Raw genomic sequence first — 19,043 nt, 5'->3', positions numbered from 1 at the left:
GAGTGTGGGCTGGAATTAATGATTCACTTTTAACAAATAGACTAAGGCGGAAGTGATGGCGTGTAACTTTAAGACTAGTCCATAAAAGGCACTGCACCTTCCTCCTTGGTCTGTGTCTTTTGGATCACTTGGTCTGGGTGAAGCCAGCCGCCATGTTGTGAGGGCACTCAAGTGTTGCTGTGAAGAGACCCACGTGGTTAGAAGCTCATGCCAACTGGCTACTGTTTTTGTTTTTTGTTTTTTTAAAGATTTTATTTATTTATTGGACAGAGAGAGACACAGCGAGAGAGGGAACACAAGCAGGGGGAGTGGGAGAAGTAGAAGCAGACTCCCTGCTGAACAGGGAGCCCAGTGCAATGCGGGGCTCGATCCCAGGACCCTGGGATCATGACCTGAGCCGAAGGCAGACGCTTAACGACTGAGCCACCCAGGCCCCCCTGGCTACTGTGTCTTATCTAAGTTGTTTATTAAGTTAAATTTCAAGCTCCTGGAGGGAATGGTTCATCTTCCACGAAGGCTTGCATAGTACCTTGGAAAGGGAAGTACAGAGCTTTTCACTGAAGAGATTAATATTTGTAGTTTGACTAATCTTGGAGTGCTAATTTTTAGATATCATCACTAATAAATAAGTCCAGAGGGGGAGAAAGTGAAAACTTAAAAACGGTAGAATTTAGAGGCTTCCAGACCTGAATTTGTTGAATGTTACCCTACTCTACTATAATGGCCATTGGGAAAATAAGTTCTGTCTTAAAATGTTAACTTTCCCCTGAAGATTGGCCTGATTTCCCATTCTCCTCAAATCAGCTATGCTCTCTCCCTCCTTCCAATGTCCATACCTCTTTATTTGTATTTGTCCTACGCGACCTCACCTAACTTACCTCGTGTGAGAGCCAGTCGTGCTCCCGCTTGCCTCCACATGCTCCACCATCCCAGACAGGAGGTCCTAAGATCAGAGGCTACCCTCTAATTCCAAATGTGTCTCTAGCTGTTCCTCTACGATATTTTAAATGCCCTAATTCAGGACCTCATCATTGCTTATATGGAAAACTGCAAAAATCCTGTAACTGGCCTTCTTGCTTCTAGCCTTGCTTCCCTCCCTCGTCTTTCAACCAGTTAGCAATACACAACATGGAAAACCCAATCAGGCCGTTCTCCTCCTAAAGAAGAAAAAGAAAGAGAAAAAGGAGAAGGAGAAGGAGAAGAAGACTTCAAAAGCTCCCCTTGTCTGTGGGATAAAGGCCAAGGTCCTGGGCCTGGCATGCACGGCCCAGTAAGATCTGCCCCAGCCTACCACTATAGACCCTGTTCCCTTCATACCAGCCTCAAGCTTTACTCAAACAGGAAGGTGTGGCTGGTGCATCATTACTCACACTAGGCTGCTTCTCCCCCAGCTGTAACTGCCCGGAACTGCCCGCCTTCCTCCCTGGTTGTCTCATTTGGCCCAGCCCAGTGCATCCTGTCCTTCCCTCCTGCCGGCCAACCTTTCTAACTCCGTTTAGGGGCTGCACTGAAGGTTGTGCTTGCAACTTTGCATTGTGGTTCTCTGACGAAGTGGAAGTTTCCTGAGAACAAAGACTGAGGTGTTAACATCTTCGTACATGCAGTATTTACCAAAGCACCCAAAATGTAGAAGTACTAAAAAAATGGTTGGATGGATGAATGGAGCAGGAATCTGCCTGAAACTGTGGCCTGAAGCACACCAGTTTATTACTGACCTATCTAGATATATCCTTGACCTAGGCAACTAATGTCTTCAGTGAGCCCCTCCTTATATGATCTTGTCTTCCAGGATTAAGTAGGAATAAGTTAGCCTGGGTTCAGTGCCACCTGTTAGATTTAGGTATTTACTCTCCATCTTGGTGCCAGGCCCATCTTGGGCAGATGAAGACTCACTTAAATGTCACATGATGGCTGTGGATATTCACCCAGCACTTACTATGTACCAGATATCGTTCTAAGTGCTTGACATGAATGAGTTCATTCAACCCACACGGCAATCTGATGGGGTACATACTATTAGCATCTCCATTTTACAGATGAGTGTTAGTAAGTTTTCTAAGATCACACAGATATTGCGAATAGAATCTGCATGCAGACCCAGGCAGCCTGGCTCCAGAGACTGTTGCCATTACCACCACCTCGTGTCTCCCCACATTCGTGTTTTCCGGGGGCCCTTCTTCCCAAGAGGGAAGGAGAGGGAAGGGCTAAGAAGAGAACATTTCTGCTTGATTTTTTTTTATTTATTTGGTTTACCTACATTCTCTTGTGATGGACTAATGATGCACATTTAGCCAGGATGAGGCCCACCTTTTCTTATTTTTATCTGTATACACTTACCCATGAAGATCACTCACTTTTCTCACCCAGATTCAAGTGATTAGCAAAGAGCCGTATGATGCAAACGGTTTTGCTCTTTGCAAGCCATCTGTGTTTCCCAGTGCGCTGCAAACCACACCATTGCTTCCTCTTTACCTTTGTAGCGAGACACAGCATTTGTCATTCAGTGTCTGAGCAACTTCAGTGACACCACGAGGAAAGGTCTGTACTGGGCCAAATGGCACACATCCCACATGTGGCATCTTTCTTTCTGTTTCTGAGTAAGTGTCATAATTCTGCATGTCTCTGTTGTCCCAGGAGCTAGTCAACAGGAGGCTGCTGGGTGGCGGAGAAGGACAATTTGATATTTACAGGCAAAAATTGTGCCACACATCTCTGGTGTGTGCTCTAATTTTTGACTTACCGATAATGGTTTCCTGGTCTACCTCGGCGCCCTTGAGCTCTAGGGAGGTGCAATGCTTGGCTGAGTCTGTGAACCTGGGCCCACCGATGTTCACATTTGTCTGTGCTGCCCAGACTTGACCTTATCTTCCTGGGCTAAACCATCCCTGGAGCAAGTGAGGACTCAGCTCCCCAGACTGAGAGGTGACCTTACGTCTTGTCTGATGTGTTTGTCTTGGGGATGTGGCTGGATGAAAGGGCTTATGAGAGCACTTAGTAGTTTTAGGCGAAGCTAAAAGAAGGTTCTGGACATCCTGGGAGCTGAAGTGGGAATCGTTCTGAGGGACTGAGAAGGGGCCAAAAGATTTACTGGGCTCTGCTGAAGGGCACATGGAAGGTCTTAGCTGGTCCAGGAGCACTTACACATATTATAATAGGGTGGAGAAAGGGGAGATTTGGAAGTAAACAGGAAAACAGATGACCTGGACTGGAAATGGAATCGTTCCAGACCAGGGGCAGGTACTTTTTTTGTGCTGTGGGTTCCTGTAGCATCCAGTGAGACCTATAGATCCCACCTTAGGATAATTGTTTAAATGCCTAAAATAAAATGTGCAGGATTATAGGGGAAGTCCATCATACTGAAATGCAATTATCAACATCATTCTAAGTGGTGATGCAGTCATTTATTGGCTTCTTTACAGATTCCATAACAAGATCTAGAGGTGGTCTGTTAACCACCAAACTTCAAAGGAGTAATGAGTATGAATAATATTTTAAGATATCTGCAACAACTGTAATGTGATGTGAACATATCTGTGGTTTGTTGTCTACCCTCATGACTGAAGGAAATGCTAAATTTTCATTAAGACTAGTGAAAATAAAGATGTAGGTTTTTTTTTCACTTGAGTTTATGGACCTTTTAATCCTGCGTGTGGACCCAGGTTAAGAACTGCTGTAGAGACTAGACTGAGTTTGTACAGGGACTTGAGTGACTGGGATCGTAGTGAACTTAATCAGCAGTGTGGCCAGAGCTGTGGCTAAAGCATGAAGAAGTGACAGCCTTCAGCACAACGGCTTGCTTCAGAAGCTTTGGCTTGAACTGAACCGGGCTCGTGTTTCCGCAGACATTAGATCATGTGAGGTAGGGATCCGATCTGGGGCCTGATGGGGTGAGAGGTGGCCTGCAGGGTTAGTTAAGAGGATTGGTTAGACACTGAGATACCACCTTACGCCAGTTAGAATGGCAAAAATAGACAAGGCAAGAAACAACAGTTGTTGGAGAGGATGTGGAGAAAGGGGATCCCTCCTACATTGTTGGTGGGAATGCAAGTTGGTACAGCCACTCTGGAAAACAGTGTGGAGGTCCCTTAAAAAGTTAAAAATTGAGCTACCCTATGATCCAGCCATTGCGCTACTGGGTGTTTACCCCAAAGATACAGACGTAGTGAAGAGAAGGGCCATATGCACCCCAATGTTCATAGCAGCAATGTCCACAATAGCTAAATCGTGGAAGGAGCCGAGATGCCCTGCAACAGATGACTGGATTAAGAAGTTGTGGTCCATATATACAATGGAATATTACTCAGCTATCAGAAAGAACGAGTTCTCAACATTTGCTGCAACATGGGCGGCACTGGAGGAGATAATGCTTAGTGAAATAAGTCAAGCAGAGAAAGACAACTATCATATGATTTCTCTCATCTATGGAACATAAGAACTAGAATGATCAGTAGGGGAAGAAAGGGATAAAGAAAGGGGGGGTAATCAGAAGGGGGAATGAAACATGAGAGACTATGGACTATGAGAAACAAACTGAGGGCTTCAGAGGGGAGGGTGGTGGGGGAATGGGATAGACCGGTGATGGGTAGTAAGGAGGGCACATATTGCATGGTGCACTGGGTGTTATACACAACTAATGAATCATCGAGCCTTACATCGAAAACCGGGGATGTACTGTATGGTGACTAACATAATATAATAAAAAATCATTATAAAAAAAAAAAAAAGAGGATTGGTTAGTTGCTGGGTGATGGATGCCCACCAGACTGTCTTGGCAAGTGTTAACAGATAGAAAGCTTGGTGGCTGGTACGTTCCTATTTGTCCTGTTTGGTTGTTGAGTATGATTATTTGTTTATTTATTTTAAAATTCTATTCATTTATTTATTTATTTAGAGTGTGATTCTTAAGTAGACACGCTTTGTGTATTTGGACTGTGTGTTTGGCTTGCGTAGATGGGAAAACAGGGTGAACATTGTGCAACAAGTCAGATATTGCAAGTTCTCTCCTTCACACTCTTTTTTTTTAAAAATTCTGGTGAGTAGGCTGGAAGTCTGGGGTGAAGGCAAGTAGTAACCAGGTGCAAAAAAGAGAACCTGGAAGCTTTTCCTTAACCCACGTAAACAATTATCCAAACTGGGACATGTATTTATTGCTTCTAAGTTTTGACTCACTCTAAAGCATTCATTTTGTATAGAACCATGGTTTTTATGTGAAAGGCACATAAATCAGGAAGGAACTCGAAAGAACTTTGGAAGCCTCCTATTTGTCCTGACAACTATGGAGGGAAAATTATAAATAAGGGAGGAAATTAAATGCCAGTCAATTGACCGGTTGCATTGTTAAGCAAAGGTATACTTTCTCCGAATTAATTTTTTTAATAAACATAAAGATTGATTAATTCTGTTAGAACACGGCACTTGAAGAGTTAATGTTATTGGTGAATGAGCTCTTGGACTTAGCACTCAGCTTTGCCTCCCTGGTCTAGATCTGCCACCCCTCACCCTGACTAGCTTCCCTACATATAAAAACCATTCATGTGGGAGGGTGCTACGGAGGGACCCATTTTTTCTTCAACCTTACTGAGACTGTACTCATAGAAGCAAATATTTTGGTTGGAAGTTCTTTCTGCCTTCAAGGGCATGGGGGTTTTGTATGTGTAAAGAAAGATATTGCTTGTTGTGTTTGCTATTCTCCAGGTAGGTCTTGTATAAGGTGGAATCATTTGAAGTTGCTGTTTTTGTGTATCAAAAATAGTCAGTTAGGGGCGCCTGGGTGGCTCAGTTGTTAAACATCTGCCTTCGGCTCAGGTCCTGATCCCAGGGTCCTGGGATCGAGCCCTACGTTGGGCTCCCTGCTCAGTGGGAAGCCTGCTTCTCCCTCTTTCACTGCCCCTGCTTGTGCTCTCTCTCTCTCTCTGTCAAAATAAATAAATCTTTTTAAAAAATGGTTAGTTACGGGCCATTTTATACAATCCAACTTAACAGCTTCCATTGAAATAATACTGTAGTGGTAAATTCGGCAATCCCAGTGATCTTTCTGAAGAAAAGCCAGTATCATCAGAGAATTGTTTGGGTTTCAAAAGTGTGGCCCCAGTACGGTGTGTCCATCAGTCAGTGAGAATTTGAGCTGCTATGCAGAGGGTTCTAACCCTCTGTCTGTTAGAAGAGAAAACAACAGAACAGTCCTCTGAAGTATTTTACTCCCGAGGAGGAGGAGAAATAGGTGCAACAACTCCCACCGAGATTGTCTTTATAAGAGATGCTTCAGCGTATGGTCCCAGTGCATAGCCATTTGAGTTGACCTCTGTCAGCCATTCCTTTCCACATTAAAAATACGTATGAAATTTCCACGCTTTTGCTTCACTTTTCTGGGAAAGCAGTACCTTCCCACTCATGTTAGTGACCTCACGCCTCTACTAGGACCTTCCTTCATTCATGACCCTCTCTGGCGTCATCCATCGCTCCCCTCTGCAGCTCCTCTGCTCTTAAGCATGTCCAGCCGGCCCTCCCTGCCTCTCCCCTTTCAGCTACTCTTGTCAGCTGCCACCCTATTCTCCTGTTTCCCGGCTCCGCAAAACTTCTTGAAGTAGTTTCCACTCCCTGCAGTCACTTCTGATCCTTGAAATCCTCGGCCTCTGCTCTATTGAAATCTCCTTTACAAAGATCTCTGCTGATCTCGCCCTCGTCAAACTAAAAGGACTGTCCCCTGACATTAGGGTCCTTACCCTCACAGCAGCATTCAGCAAGCGGACAAGGCCTTTTTTTTTTTTTTTAAGATTATTTATTTATCTATTTGACAGAGAGAGAGAGAGAGCACAAGCAGGGGGAAGGAGAGGAAGAAGCAGGCTCCTCGAGGAGCAAGGAGCCCAGTGCAGGGCTCGATCTCTGGACCTTGGAATCATGACCTGAGCCGAAGGCAGACACTTAACCGACTGAGCCACCCAGGAGCCGCAGACGAGCCCTTTTGCGGAGCATTTTTCCTCCTTTGGTTTCCAAGCTACTCTGTCCTGGCTGCTCTCCTACCTCCCTGGCTCTTCCTTCTGTGGGCGTGTTCCTCGCCCTGTCCCCTAAATAGAAGGACCCTCTAGCTACCTCTCTTTAGCCCTCCTCCTCGTGTTCCCTAACACTGCCCAGTACTGTAACCAACCTAATCTGCTCCCATGGCCCAGAACCTTCCGTGGTTATGAACAGGCATTCACAGGACGCAGTGAGAAGCAATAGAGACAGCCAGGGATTTCATATTTGCAAATCTAGGTTCGAGTCAGGCTCAACCAGGTACAAGCTTGTCATTGCTAAATGTGCGAATATCACAGACTTCTTAAAAGGATTAGATTACAAAGATTTTCAAAGGGTTGAATAGACTTCAAAGTACAAATATATATATATACACTTAAATATTATTTCCCAATGTTTGCTGGATATCCTTCCTGTTTAATTTATGGTATTTAAATTTAGCATTTTCAAAATCAAACAGAATTTTCTCCTCCCTTACCCTTCAACACAACAGTCTCTTCCAGATACCCTTATTTCTATTTTTTAAGGATTTATTTACTTATTTATTTAGAGAGCAGGGTGGGGGGCAGTGGAAGAGGGAGAGAGAGAATCCCAAGCAGACTCTGTGCTGAGCATGGAGCTCGATGCAGGGCTTGATCTCACAACCCTGAGATCATGACCTGAGCTAAAAGCAAGAGTCAGACGCTTAACTGATTGAGCCACCCAGGTGCTCCATGATACCCTTATTTCTATTAACAGAATCATCATTCTCTCAGTCGACCTCATAAAACCTACCATCATTTTTATTTCTTCTTGCCTTCCATCCCTCCATCCACCCCTTAACCTCCAAGCATCCAAGACACTGAAAAACTCTCTAGATTTTATCTCCACCGTGGCTCTTATAGTCTCTTTCTTTGCATTCCTATTGCGGTCACCACTTCTCTCCTGGGCTACCATGATTTCCTAATGTTTATTTCTAACTTCCGTCATCCTACACAGCTGTCAGATTAATTTTCCTGAGACCTTCCCAACACTTCCAGTGGATTCCCCATCACCTAAACAGTCAAGTCCAAACTTTTAGAAGTGATAGTCAAGACCTTCATGATTTGGGCCCCAAATTCCTGTCCAGCCTTACCCCCTTCTATTAATCTTCATGTAACCCTTCCCCTAATCCAGTTTATCGCTCCCTAATTCCTAAACAAGTCTTTTGGTTCCGCTTGTTCCCAGGACCCCGGGAATATGATCTGAGCCGAAGGCAGGTGCTTGACGACTGAGCCACCAGGTGCCCTCCTCCATATCTTCTTCTGAGCTCTATTCTGTTCATTCCACAACACCAGCAACTGCTCCCCATGGGACTCTTCTGATGTCTTTCCCCTCCTCTTCTCCTTCCACTGGGCCCCAGGCCCCTAGTGAAAGATCGGGCACACCCTTGGGCATCTCTGTCATTTGCTCTTTGTTCTTTCTGTGACAACAAACTAGCCTTTTATATTAGCCTAATCCATAAACACATGCATTTTTCATTTCTGCAAATGCTTGATTTTGAACACGGGCACGTCAAAGAAAATGTTGCCATTTGAGAATGTTTTCTCCTTCAAACCGAATACCTGAGATGTATCTCAACAGGAAACACTCCATAGTCGCCCCAACTGAACAATTTGGGTCACAGAAGAACCAAAGTGACTTTGAGCCCAGATCCTGGCGGACTCGACAGGCTGTCTTTTATGAAGTTTTCAATAAAGCTGTAGTGGCTCTTTAAAAAATGACAAAACAAAAAAACCCTCCACAGTATAGAGAGGAAGTGCTGCTGCCTTTTCAGCTGCTAATTTTAGCTAGTCCTGCATCAGACCTGGCCAGGAGCTACAAATAGTTCCAACCAACTAGTGAGACAGAGAGTGTGGCACCGCGGGCGGCGGGTAGATTCCCCCTCTCCCGCAATCTCAGAGAGAACAGCCCGACAGGTACCCGGGAATGAGAGCCTGAAGAACGAATTTGCTGAATTTTCCCATAAAATAACGTAAAAGGTGAATTATCGTGCATCGTATTGACTTTAAATAAGGGGCCTTAGAGAGCACTGGGCGCTACGTGTTGCCAGTTATAGTAATTATAATACTGTTGAAACTAACCTCTTTTTTTTAAGTGAGTAGGAATTGCTATGGAAGTTGAAGTTGTGAGAGAAGAGCGAACTCATCAAGCCATTCCCCTGCTCCTCAGCCCGAAGGAGACGTATGAACATTTGAGTTGATTATAGCTAATAACCTGTGATCTCATTTACTAGAACTCTAATACAGGGCACTGCAATAAGGTGGCACACGGGGGACTGGAGCCCTAATCTATTTTTATTCTCCTTTCTTTCTCCTCCTTGCAAGCTAAGCTCAGCCTTGGCCAGAGAGAAGTAACCGTCCAGAAAGGACCGCTGTTTCGGGCGGCAGGCTACCCCGTCAGCATTGGCTGCAATGTCACTGGCCACCAGGGACCCGCTGAGCAGCATTTCCAGTGGTCTGTGTACCTGCCCAAAGCCCCGACCCAAGAAGTCCAGATCGTGAGCACCAGGGATGCCGCCTTCTCTTACGCGGTGTACGCGCAGCGTGTGCGAAGCGGGGGGATCTACGTGGAGAGGGTCCGGGGCAACTCGGTCTTCCTGCACATCTCAGAGCTGCAGCTGAAGGATTCCGGCGAGTATGAGTGTCACACGCCAAACACGGACGAAAGATACTACGGCAATTACAGCGCGAAGACTAGGCTAATTGGTAAGCCGTGGGCCCTCCTGTGCCGGCCAGCCCCCTGAAGCCAGAGCCCCGCCATCACAGTGCCTTGGCAGGTGACATGGCTTCGCGTCATGTCCTTGCTTTGGCAAGAGAGCCCTCGAAGCCCTCTGGATATTTTGCAGATGGGTCACAAATCGGTATCTCCCCTTCTTTAAAACTCTCAGTTTATCCTTCCAGTCAACTTTGCTGCCAAGAATTAGAAAGCAGGTGGTCTTCCGAAGGCCTTGTCCGCAGCTAGCCACAGGGTGATCGTAGCAACAGCATCCAACAAAACTCTGAGAGTTCTCCCCACGTCATGTCTCTTCTTGGAGGCAGGACATTAACTTGCGAAGAGAACCCATGTTAATATGGTCAAGTGGCAAGACATTCACTTGGAAATGAATATTCCCAAACTACTAATCCCTAGCATATTTACATAGAGAGAGATTCACAGTCCTTTCAATTACCATTTTGCTCCTTTGCCTAGAATATCTTAGCACCCCTTTTTCAGTCTAGCCAACTTCCACGTATACCTGGGGACCCAGTTTAGGTCTTACCTCCTGTGAAGTCTGTCCTGACTGTCTCAGGCAGTTTTCCCATCTTTGTTTCCTCTTGATGTTCTATTCACATCACTATTATTAGCGCTCACCCAGGGTATGTGGTATTTGGCTACTTAAAGGACTCCTTCCTCACCTCGAGCTCCAGGAGAATACTTATCTCAGCCCCCAGCACAGTGACTAGCCCTGAGTAGTTGCTCAATAAATCTTCGTGGATTGAATCTAAGTGTTGTTTTCCCATAAACTTAGGCTGTGTGATTTCCTCTGAGGAAGAACACAATGATAGGGTAGTAGGATGGTTACCAAAACTTTGGTAAGGGTTGCGTTTTGGCTCTGAATGATTACAAGAGATTATTTCAGAACTTTACAAAGAAGCAGGTTAAGGCATAAGGAAGTGAAGTGACTTGCTCCAATTCCTGTAGTCAAACAGGGACAGATTTAGGATCAGAATCTAGGTCTTCTAGCTCCCAGCGCTCTTCCCTTTTAAATACTCTGTGTCTGAGTAGCTAAATTGGTCACAGCCTATGCTAAAAACGTAAAGTCAGGGTCAATACATCACTGAGCCATTAGTTTTGCCAAGTTCCACAGACTATGTATACAGATGCCAATGTTCCCCTTGGCAATAGGGAAAGCATATAGCTGGTGGAAAAGCAACTCGAAGTATGTGCTTTACGGATGGTGGGTCAGGGCCCCATCTTCATTCAAGCAGGCTTGTCTGACAGGTTACTGGGCCAGTCGGTTATCATTATGCCTTTGCTTCCAGTTATTCCAGATACCCTCTCTGCCACCATGGGTTCCCAGACTCTCGGTAAGGAGGAAGGTGAATCATTAGAACTTACCTGTGAAGCCTCCAAAGCCACAGCTCAGCACACCCACCTCTCTGTCACCTGGTACCTGATGCAGGATGGAGGAAGAAACCAAACTACCAAGATTATTTCCCTCTCCAAAGATTTCACGTTGATCCCTGGGCCCTCATATACAGAGAGGTTTGCGGCTGGTGACGTCCAGCTCGGCAAGCTTGGGGTCAGCACCTTCAGGCTGTCCATAGGGAGCCTCCAGCCCTCAGATCAAGGCCAGCTGTTCTGTGAGGCAACTGAATGGATTCAGGATCCAGATGAAACCTGGACTTTAATCACGAGAAAGCAGACAGCTCAAACAGCTCTGAGGATCCGACCAACAGGTAATGATCTTCTCAAGAAATTCGTAAGTATGTGGATGGTGGGTATTTATGGGATATCTTTTTGGCTTTTTTCTAATCTTTTGGCGGGTCTAAAAAAACCATTTAGAAAGTTTGAATACTCTTTGGTTTTGGTATCTGGGAAGCATAAATAAGAGGAGGGACATATGATTTAGGGTCTGTCCACGGCAGGTTTTCTATGGGATAAGATCTGTTGAATGGTTAGAATGGTTAGACAGATTCCACAAGTCCTGCATGAAAATGGTTTTGCTGCCATCCTTGCCAAGCCCTGTGTAAGCACTTTATCTACATTACCGACTTTCTCTGTCTGACCTCATTTAGTCCTCACCCTATGGGGCAAGTGGTCGACTCCCCATTTTTAAAACAAGGAACCTGAGCCTCAGACATGCAAAATGCTGGTGAGAGGTGGAGCTGGTACTCGAAGCAGGTGTGTCTCTCCAAAGCCTCCACACCACAGACATCTGGGCCTCAGGGTAGCTCCAGTTTCCAACATGGAGCCTTGTCTTAGTCACTGCCAGTATTTCCTTCCACCTGACCCCATTTCCTGCTTGGGATGGTGTTACTCTTCACGATCCATTGGCATTTTCATCAAAGCAAGCGGAAGCCTCGGTGTTATTCCTGTTTTCTCTACATAAGCTATGGTCCTGTAGGAAGAGGTTTTGAAAACCACACATGTTCATGCTAAAAGCAGGGATCCAATGGTAGATCACTGAAGATTTTCTTTTTCTTTCTTTCTTTCTTTCTTTCTTTCTTTCTTTCTTTCTTTCTTTCTTTCTTTCTTCTTTCTTTCTTCTTTCAGTATTTTATTTATTTATTTGACAGAGAGAGAGAGCACAAGCAGGGGAAGCAGCAGGTAGAGGGAGAAGGAGAAGCAGACTCCCCACTGAACAGAGAGCCTGATGCGGCGCTCGATCCCAGGACCCAAGATCATGACCTGAGCCAAAGGCAGATGCTTAACTGACTGAGCCACACAGGCGCCCCTAATATTATTATTTGTTGTTGTTGTTGTTTTAGGAAGAGTGTTATTCTATTTCATTAAAAAATTGTCCTGTTGGACATGTTAAGTGTCCACATTATACTCAGTGAGTTCTGTGAGGGCACATCACATGTGCTTTTTTTTTTCTCTTTGAGAACAATTTTTTATGTAAAACAGTATTTATTTTTACTTATTTATTTTGACAAAAATTGTATATATTTAAGGTGTACATGTTTTGATACACATATTACCACAATCAAGCTAATTAACATATCCATCATCTCACATCATTATTTTTTGTGTGTAGTGGGTGTGTGCATGTGTGTATGGTGAGAACATTTAAGATCTCTATTCTCAGCAAATTTCAAGTATGCAACACAGTATCATTAACTGCAGTTGCCATGCTATACATTAGATCTATAGAACTTGTCTTGTATAAGGGAAACTCTGTACCCTTTGATCAATATCTCCCCCATGCCCCCTTCCCCAGATCCTGGCAACCACCATTCTACTCTCTGCTTTTATGAGCTCAGCAGTCTTAGATGCCACATATAAGTGGGTTCCTGCAGTATCTGTCTTTCTGTGTCTGGCTTCTTTCACTTAGCCTAATGTCCTCAAGGGTGATCCATGTTGTTGAAAATAGCAGGATTTCCTTTTCTCTCATGGCTGAATAATATTTCAGTGTGTGTGTGTGTGTGTGTGTGTGTGTGTATTTATATATATGTTATATTCTCTTCATTCATCTATCCATCAGTGGACACTTAGGTTGTGTCCATATCTTTGCTATCATTAATAATAAACATGGGAATGCAGATATGTCTTTGAGATCCTGATTTCATTGTCCTTTGGATATATACCCAGAAGCAGGATCACTGGATTATATGGTAGTTCTACTTTTAATTTTTGAGAAACCTCCACACCATTTGTTACCTTCCCATTAACAGTGCACGTCCTCCCCATCCATTTCTCCACATCCTCTGCCAACACATGTTATTAGTTCTCCCAACCCATGCGCACAGGATATATTTCCATTTATTTGTATCTTTAATTTCTTTCATTAATATTTTACAGTTTTCAGTGCACATGTCTTTCACCTCCTTGGTTAAATTTATTCCTAAGTATTTTCTTCTTTTTGACATTATTGCAAATGAGTTTTTTTACTGAGATAAAATTAGCATACGACATTATATAAGTTTCAGGTGTGCAACACTGTAATTTGATACTTACATACATTACAAGTGATCAGCACCATAAGTCTAGTTACAATCCATCACTATACAGTCGAGCCCCTTCACCCATTTCGCCTACTCCCCAACACCCTCCCCCTCTGGGAACCACAAATCTTTCCTCTGTCTCTATGAGTTTATTTTTGTTTTGTTTTGTTTGTTCATTTGTTTTGGTTTTTAGAATCCACATATAAGTGAAATCCTATGGTATTTGTCTTTCTCTGCCTGATTTAATTCACTTAGAGTAATACCTTCGAGGTCCATCCATGGTGTTGCAAACGGCAAGATTTCCTTCTTTTTATGGCTAAGTAGTATTCCTTTGTGTGTGTGTGTATACCACATTTTCTTTATCCCTTCATCCATTGATGGACACTTAGGTGGTTTCCATATGTCGACTATTACAAATAAGGTTGCAGTGAACATAGGGGTGCATGTATCTTCTTGGTGTTTTTATGTTCTTTGAATAAATGCCCAGAAGTGGAATAGCTGGATCATATGGTAATCCTATTTTTAGTTTAGTTTTTTTAAAAAAGATTTTATTTATTTATTTGGGTGAGAGAGAGGGAGAGAGAACTCATGGAGAGGAGCAGAGGGGGAGAGAGAGGGACAAGCAGATTTCACGCTGCACACAGAGCCTGATGCAGGGCTCCATCTCACGAACCTGAGATCAGACCTGAGTCGAAACCAAGAGTTGGCCATCTAACCTACTGAGCCACCCAGGCGCCCTATTTTTAATTTTCTGAGAAATCTCTATACTCTTTTCAATATTGGCTGCACCAATTTACATTCTTACTAGTGGTGTAAAAGTGTTGCCCTGTTGCCACATCTTCTCCAACACTTGGTATTTCTTGTCTTTTTGAGAATAGCTGTTCTGACAGGTGCGAAGTGGTATCTCATCATGGTTTTGATTTGCATTTCCCTGATGATGAGTGGTGTTGAACATCTTTTCATGTGTTTATTGGCCATCTGTGGAAATTGTTTTCTTAATGTCTTTTTCCAGTACCGTGTTGCTCGCGTATAGAAATGGAACTGATTTTTTTTTGTGTATGTTGATTTTGTGTCCTGCAACTTTACTGAAATCATTAATTTTAACAGTTTTTTGGTGGAGTCTTTTGGGGTTTCTATATATAAGATCACGTCATCTGCAAACAGATGATTTTACTTCATTCTTCTGGCTTGAATGCCCTTTATTTATTTATTTATTTTCCTGACTAATTGCTCTGGCTAAGGCTTCCAGTACTATGTCAGATAGAAGTGGTGAGAGTGGACCTCTTTGTCTTTTCCTGATCTTAGAGGAAAAACTTCCAGCTTTTCATTGTTAGGTATTATGTTAGCTGTGGACTTGCCATACATCACATCACATGTGCTTTAACTTAGGAAAATTCCACTGGATGTTCTTAGCCAAAAAAAAGAGAGCAAAGAAATCACAATTTACAGTAGTTCAACATATTATAAAATATTTTTTATTCAAAAAAGATACATTACTGTATACTTTATACTTCTATGCATACGTCTTGCTTAACGGGATTGCATTCAGAAAACTATGTATGCTGTTCTTTCTGAATGATTGAAGGAATAGTCCAGGACATTTTTGATTCTAGGCATTTCTTTGGCTGACCTACTCCTCAGAGCTCAACTCCCACATGAAATTCAATCCCCATACTATCCTTACAGGGGTATTATCTCTCTGTGGTCCCAAAAGGACAGATGCTGTGGCTTCTCTAAATACCTGCGTTGCTTTTGTTTCCTAGTGAGAGATTTTCAAGTCAACATTTCAGCTGAGAGCACATTTACTGCAGGGAAATCCTTAGAACTGGTCTGCCTGGTCGGAGGCGGTGGCCGGGACCCACAGCTTCAGGGTGTTTGGTTCTTCAATGGTAATGAGATAGCCCGCATCGACGCCGGGGGTGTTCTGGACCTGAAAGGAGACTACAAAGAGAGAGCAAGTCAGGGACAGCTCCAGGTTTCAAAGTTCAGCCCCAAGGCTTTTGCTCTCAAGATCTTCTCTGCGGGCCCCGAGGATGAAGGTGTCTACAGATGTGCCGTGGCAGAGATGGCGAGAGCTCCGATGGGCTCCTGGCAGGTGCTTCAGCGCAAGCAGTCACCCGACCGCCACGTGCATCTGAGAACGCCAGCAGGTACGTGAAGTCAGAACCAGACATGCCAGGGCTGCTCTCTGCTTCCCTCCTTTGTGAGTCCAGGATGCATCCATGGACACAGTGGCCTCCCCCCGAAGAGTCGGGTGTCAGTCAGATCGCTTTGAGGTGGAAGAAAGAAAAGCAACCAAACTAGCTGAAGACTTAAGTCTTATTTCTGGGCCTTTAAATGGGCTGTGACCACAGACACAACCCTTAACTTCTTTAAATCTCAGCTTCCTCACATATAAAATAATGACATACAATTAGATTGTCCTGAAGTCCCTTCTTGCTGTCTTCGATTCGTTGATGCTATTTGTGATCAGTCTTCATTTCTGTACATTGGGTTTTTTTTCTGAGCGGAAAATGCCTGTATTAATGAAACTTTCTGTCTTCTCTTTGTTATCTGTGTGATATGAGTATGTTAAGAGGAAAGAATGACACTTAGCCTCCTTCCTGGGGATCAAACACCTACATTATGCCCCCCGCCCCCTAAACATCTTTCAAATGCCTTTGTCCATCCTCTATTATCTTAACCCACACAGAGAATGATAGTAGGTCTTAATTCTGCATCCAAGGATGGCTCAGAATAAGAAATGAAGAGGTAAATGGTAGCAGGCAGACTCTATTCCCTGCATTTTGCTGTAACGTGATATGCCTGTCCAAACGGGTCTGAGTATCATAGGCACGAATGGGGAAGGCCACTCAGCTCTCGTTTCAAGTTTATGAAGGTTGGATGACCTTCAACTTGGTTGAACACTCAGTGCTTTTTGTGTGAAGAGAAAACAGACAAACCTACAACTAATATTAGGATGCTCTGGGCTAGGTATTATATTCAAAGTCTAGAAAGATTAACTGCCCAAGAGCACAGAACAAAACCCAACTAAAAATAGAGATACCCTTGTTTCACCTTCTCATTGGCGGCATCTCCAAAGATAGATAAATTTCCCTTTCACGCTCTTCTCTGTCGCCCCATTTGCTAGCAACGAAGGCACACCAGCTTTGGCCTAGAGTGGCACGCCAGGAAGTGTGTTGGTGTTAGTTTTCACACTAAACATTTGGTCTAACTTTCTAGGATTCAGGAAGAACTGTGTAGGCGGGTTTACATATTTACACGTAGCTAAATCTCTGCTTCATTCATCTCAGTCTCTGCTGAAACATATTTGTAAACCTTTCTTAAATTCAGCATGTGGGAATCTATGCCAAAGGGATCTGAAGGTGTGCTTTGTGGCACACAGATTGTAAGCCTATCAGTAGGATGGTCTTCTAAAGCTAAAAACATTTCTTTGTGTAGACTGGAGTCCAAACAGGGCCTGATATGTGGAAACAGAAAAAGTTATTAACAAAGTTATTAAGGATCCTGTTGAGCATTCAGTTTTGAAAGTCAAACCAAAGTATGAACAGAGTTTTATCATGAAATTCATATTTGATGAATATTTCAAACACAAGGGGGTACTCACTACCACTGTGAATGTGTAACTTACACACACTTGATAAGATTATTACTTCTTATCAAGAGGCAGTAATGACTGTAATGAACAAGGAAACCTCATGTTTTTCTTTTAAAAAAATGATGTTAGTTGAGGACTCTGAGAAACAGACTGAGGGCCTCAGAGGGGAGGGGGGTGGGGGAATGGGATAGACTGGTGATGGGTAGTAAGGAGGGCACGTATTGCATGGTGCACTGGGTGTTATACGCAACTAATGAATCATCAAGCTTTACATCGGAAACCGGGGATGTACTGTATGGTGACTAACATATAATAAAAAATCATTAAAAAAATGATGTTAGTTGAAACTAACCATAATGGTTATATTCAAGTAGTGAGATTATGAGTAATAATTTCCTCTTTATTTTCTAAACATCAGTTATGAGTCAATTTTTAACTCAAAAAGAACGTCAAGGGGCGCCTGGGTAGCGCAGTCGTTAAGCGTCTGCCTTCGGCTCAGGGCGTGATCCTGGCGTTCCGGGATCGAGTCCCACATCGGGCTCCTCCGCTGGGAATCTGCTTCTTCCTCTCTCACTCCCCTGCTGTGTTCCCTCTCTCGCTGGCTGTCTCTCTGTCGCATAAATAAATAAAAATCTTAAAGAAAAAAAAAAACAAAACAAAAAGAACGTCAAGTATAATCCTGCCTCCACTACCCAAAATCTGGAAGCAGGTTTGCATCTAGATAGATATAGATATAGACTATTAAATATTATTTAAATAATAATTATTTAATTACTTAATAACAATCATTTAATTATTTAATAGTATTAAATGTATTAAAATATTAAATACATGTATTTTTTAAAAAGATGGTATTTATTTATTTGACAGAGAGAGAGAGAGCACAAGCAGGGGGAGCTGCAGAGGGAGAGGGAGAAGCAAACTCCCCCCTGAACAGGGAGCCCGATGTGGGGCTTGATCCCAGGGCGCTGAAATCATGACCTGAGCCGAAGGCAGACGCTTAACCCACTGAACCACCCAGGCGCCCCTCAAGACATGTATTAAACTTATTGTGGACATCGACCTTCATCTGCCTTTGTAACTTACATACAGATATACATAGGGCAGGAGAAAACGGAACTCCTTCCTTAGCAATGAGGAACAATTTGCCAATTCATTTAGATCCTATTTAGATTTCTCATCCCATTCTATTTTGTTTTCTCTCTTTTGGCTTTGAACTACCTCACTTTCACTAAGTGCCTGTCATTACGACCAATGCTAATAGCTCCCCTTTATTGAGTACTCTCCCTGGCCAGCCAGGCTAAGCCCTTTGGCATGTACCACTTATAGTCGTCCCAACAGCGCAATAACATAGATGCTATTATTACATTCGTATATACAGGAAAGAAAATCGAGGGTCAGGGAGGATAACTGTCGCCCAAGATAATTCTGATGGCCCAGGACCTTGGCCTTAAACCTGAGATACATGAGCTACCGAGGTGTCTTTGCTTTGCCCACAAAGCACCCAGGACAAAGCCTTGCACAGGAAGTACCTGTTGAATGAATGTTTGCGTTTCTGCATATCTTGAATGTCCCATCTGGGAGCCAGATTTGTATTTTGTAGTTTAACATTATAGTTCAGGTATAAGAAGGATCTCCCTTCAACCAATGGTATATATATGAGAATATGTGATTTGAAAAAGAGAAATCTATCTATGAGTGTATTATCCCCCAAGTAATTGTTTTTAATGGTGGTATTTTGTTTGTGTTGTTGTTTTTTTTTTTTT

The 19,043-nt window shown here is 43.4% G+C and overlaps 1 protein-coding gene across 4 annotated transcripts in view; it reads left to right on the top strand.

Moving 5' to 3' along the window:
• Positions 1 to 448: 448 nt before the first annotated feature.
• CD101 (CD101 molecule) overlaps positions 449 to 19,043 on the top strand; it is a 40,217-nt gene continuing 21,622 nt past the window's right edge. For 2 of the 4 annotated variants that reach the window (XR_573175.2, XM_008710360.2), the window contains exons 1-4: positions 453 to 2,597; positions 9,357 to 9,737; positions 11,055 to 11,471; positions 15,443 to 15,829. Coding sequence is in view for 3 of the 4 variants with exons in the window: in XM_008710360.2 (XP_008708582.1) it covers positions 2,555 to 2,597; positions 9,357 to 9,737; positions 11,055 to 11,471; positions 15,443 to 15,829 (1,228 nt within the window). In the remaining variant the exon portion in view is untranslated. Of the gene's footprint in view, positions 2,598 to 9,356; positions 9,738 to 11,054; positions 11,472 to 15,442; positions 15,830 to 19,043 lie in introns of all 4 variants that reach the window. The other 2 variants (XM_008710361.2, XM_040626861.1) reach the window with 2 other exon arrangements.

The sequence above is a fragment of the Ursus maritimus genome, unplaced genomic scaffold (assembly GCF_017311325.1).
Source record: "Ursus maritimus isolate PB19 unplaced genomic scaffold, ASM1731132v1 scaffold_12, whole genome shotgun sequence".
In the NCBI taxonomy this organism is placed as follows: domain Eukaryota; kingdom Metazoa; phylum Chordata; class Mammalia; order Carnivora; family Ursidae; genus Ursus; species Ursus maritimus.
The sequence above is the reverse complement of the archived record's forward strand: the minus strand, read 5'-3'. Positions and strand labels throughout refer to the sequence as shown.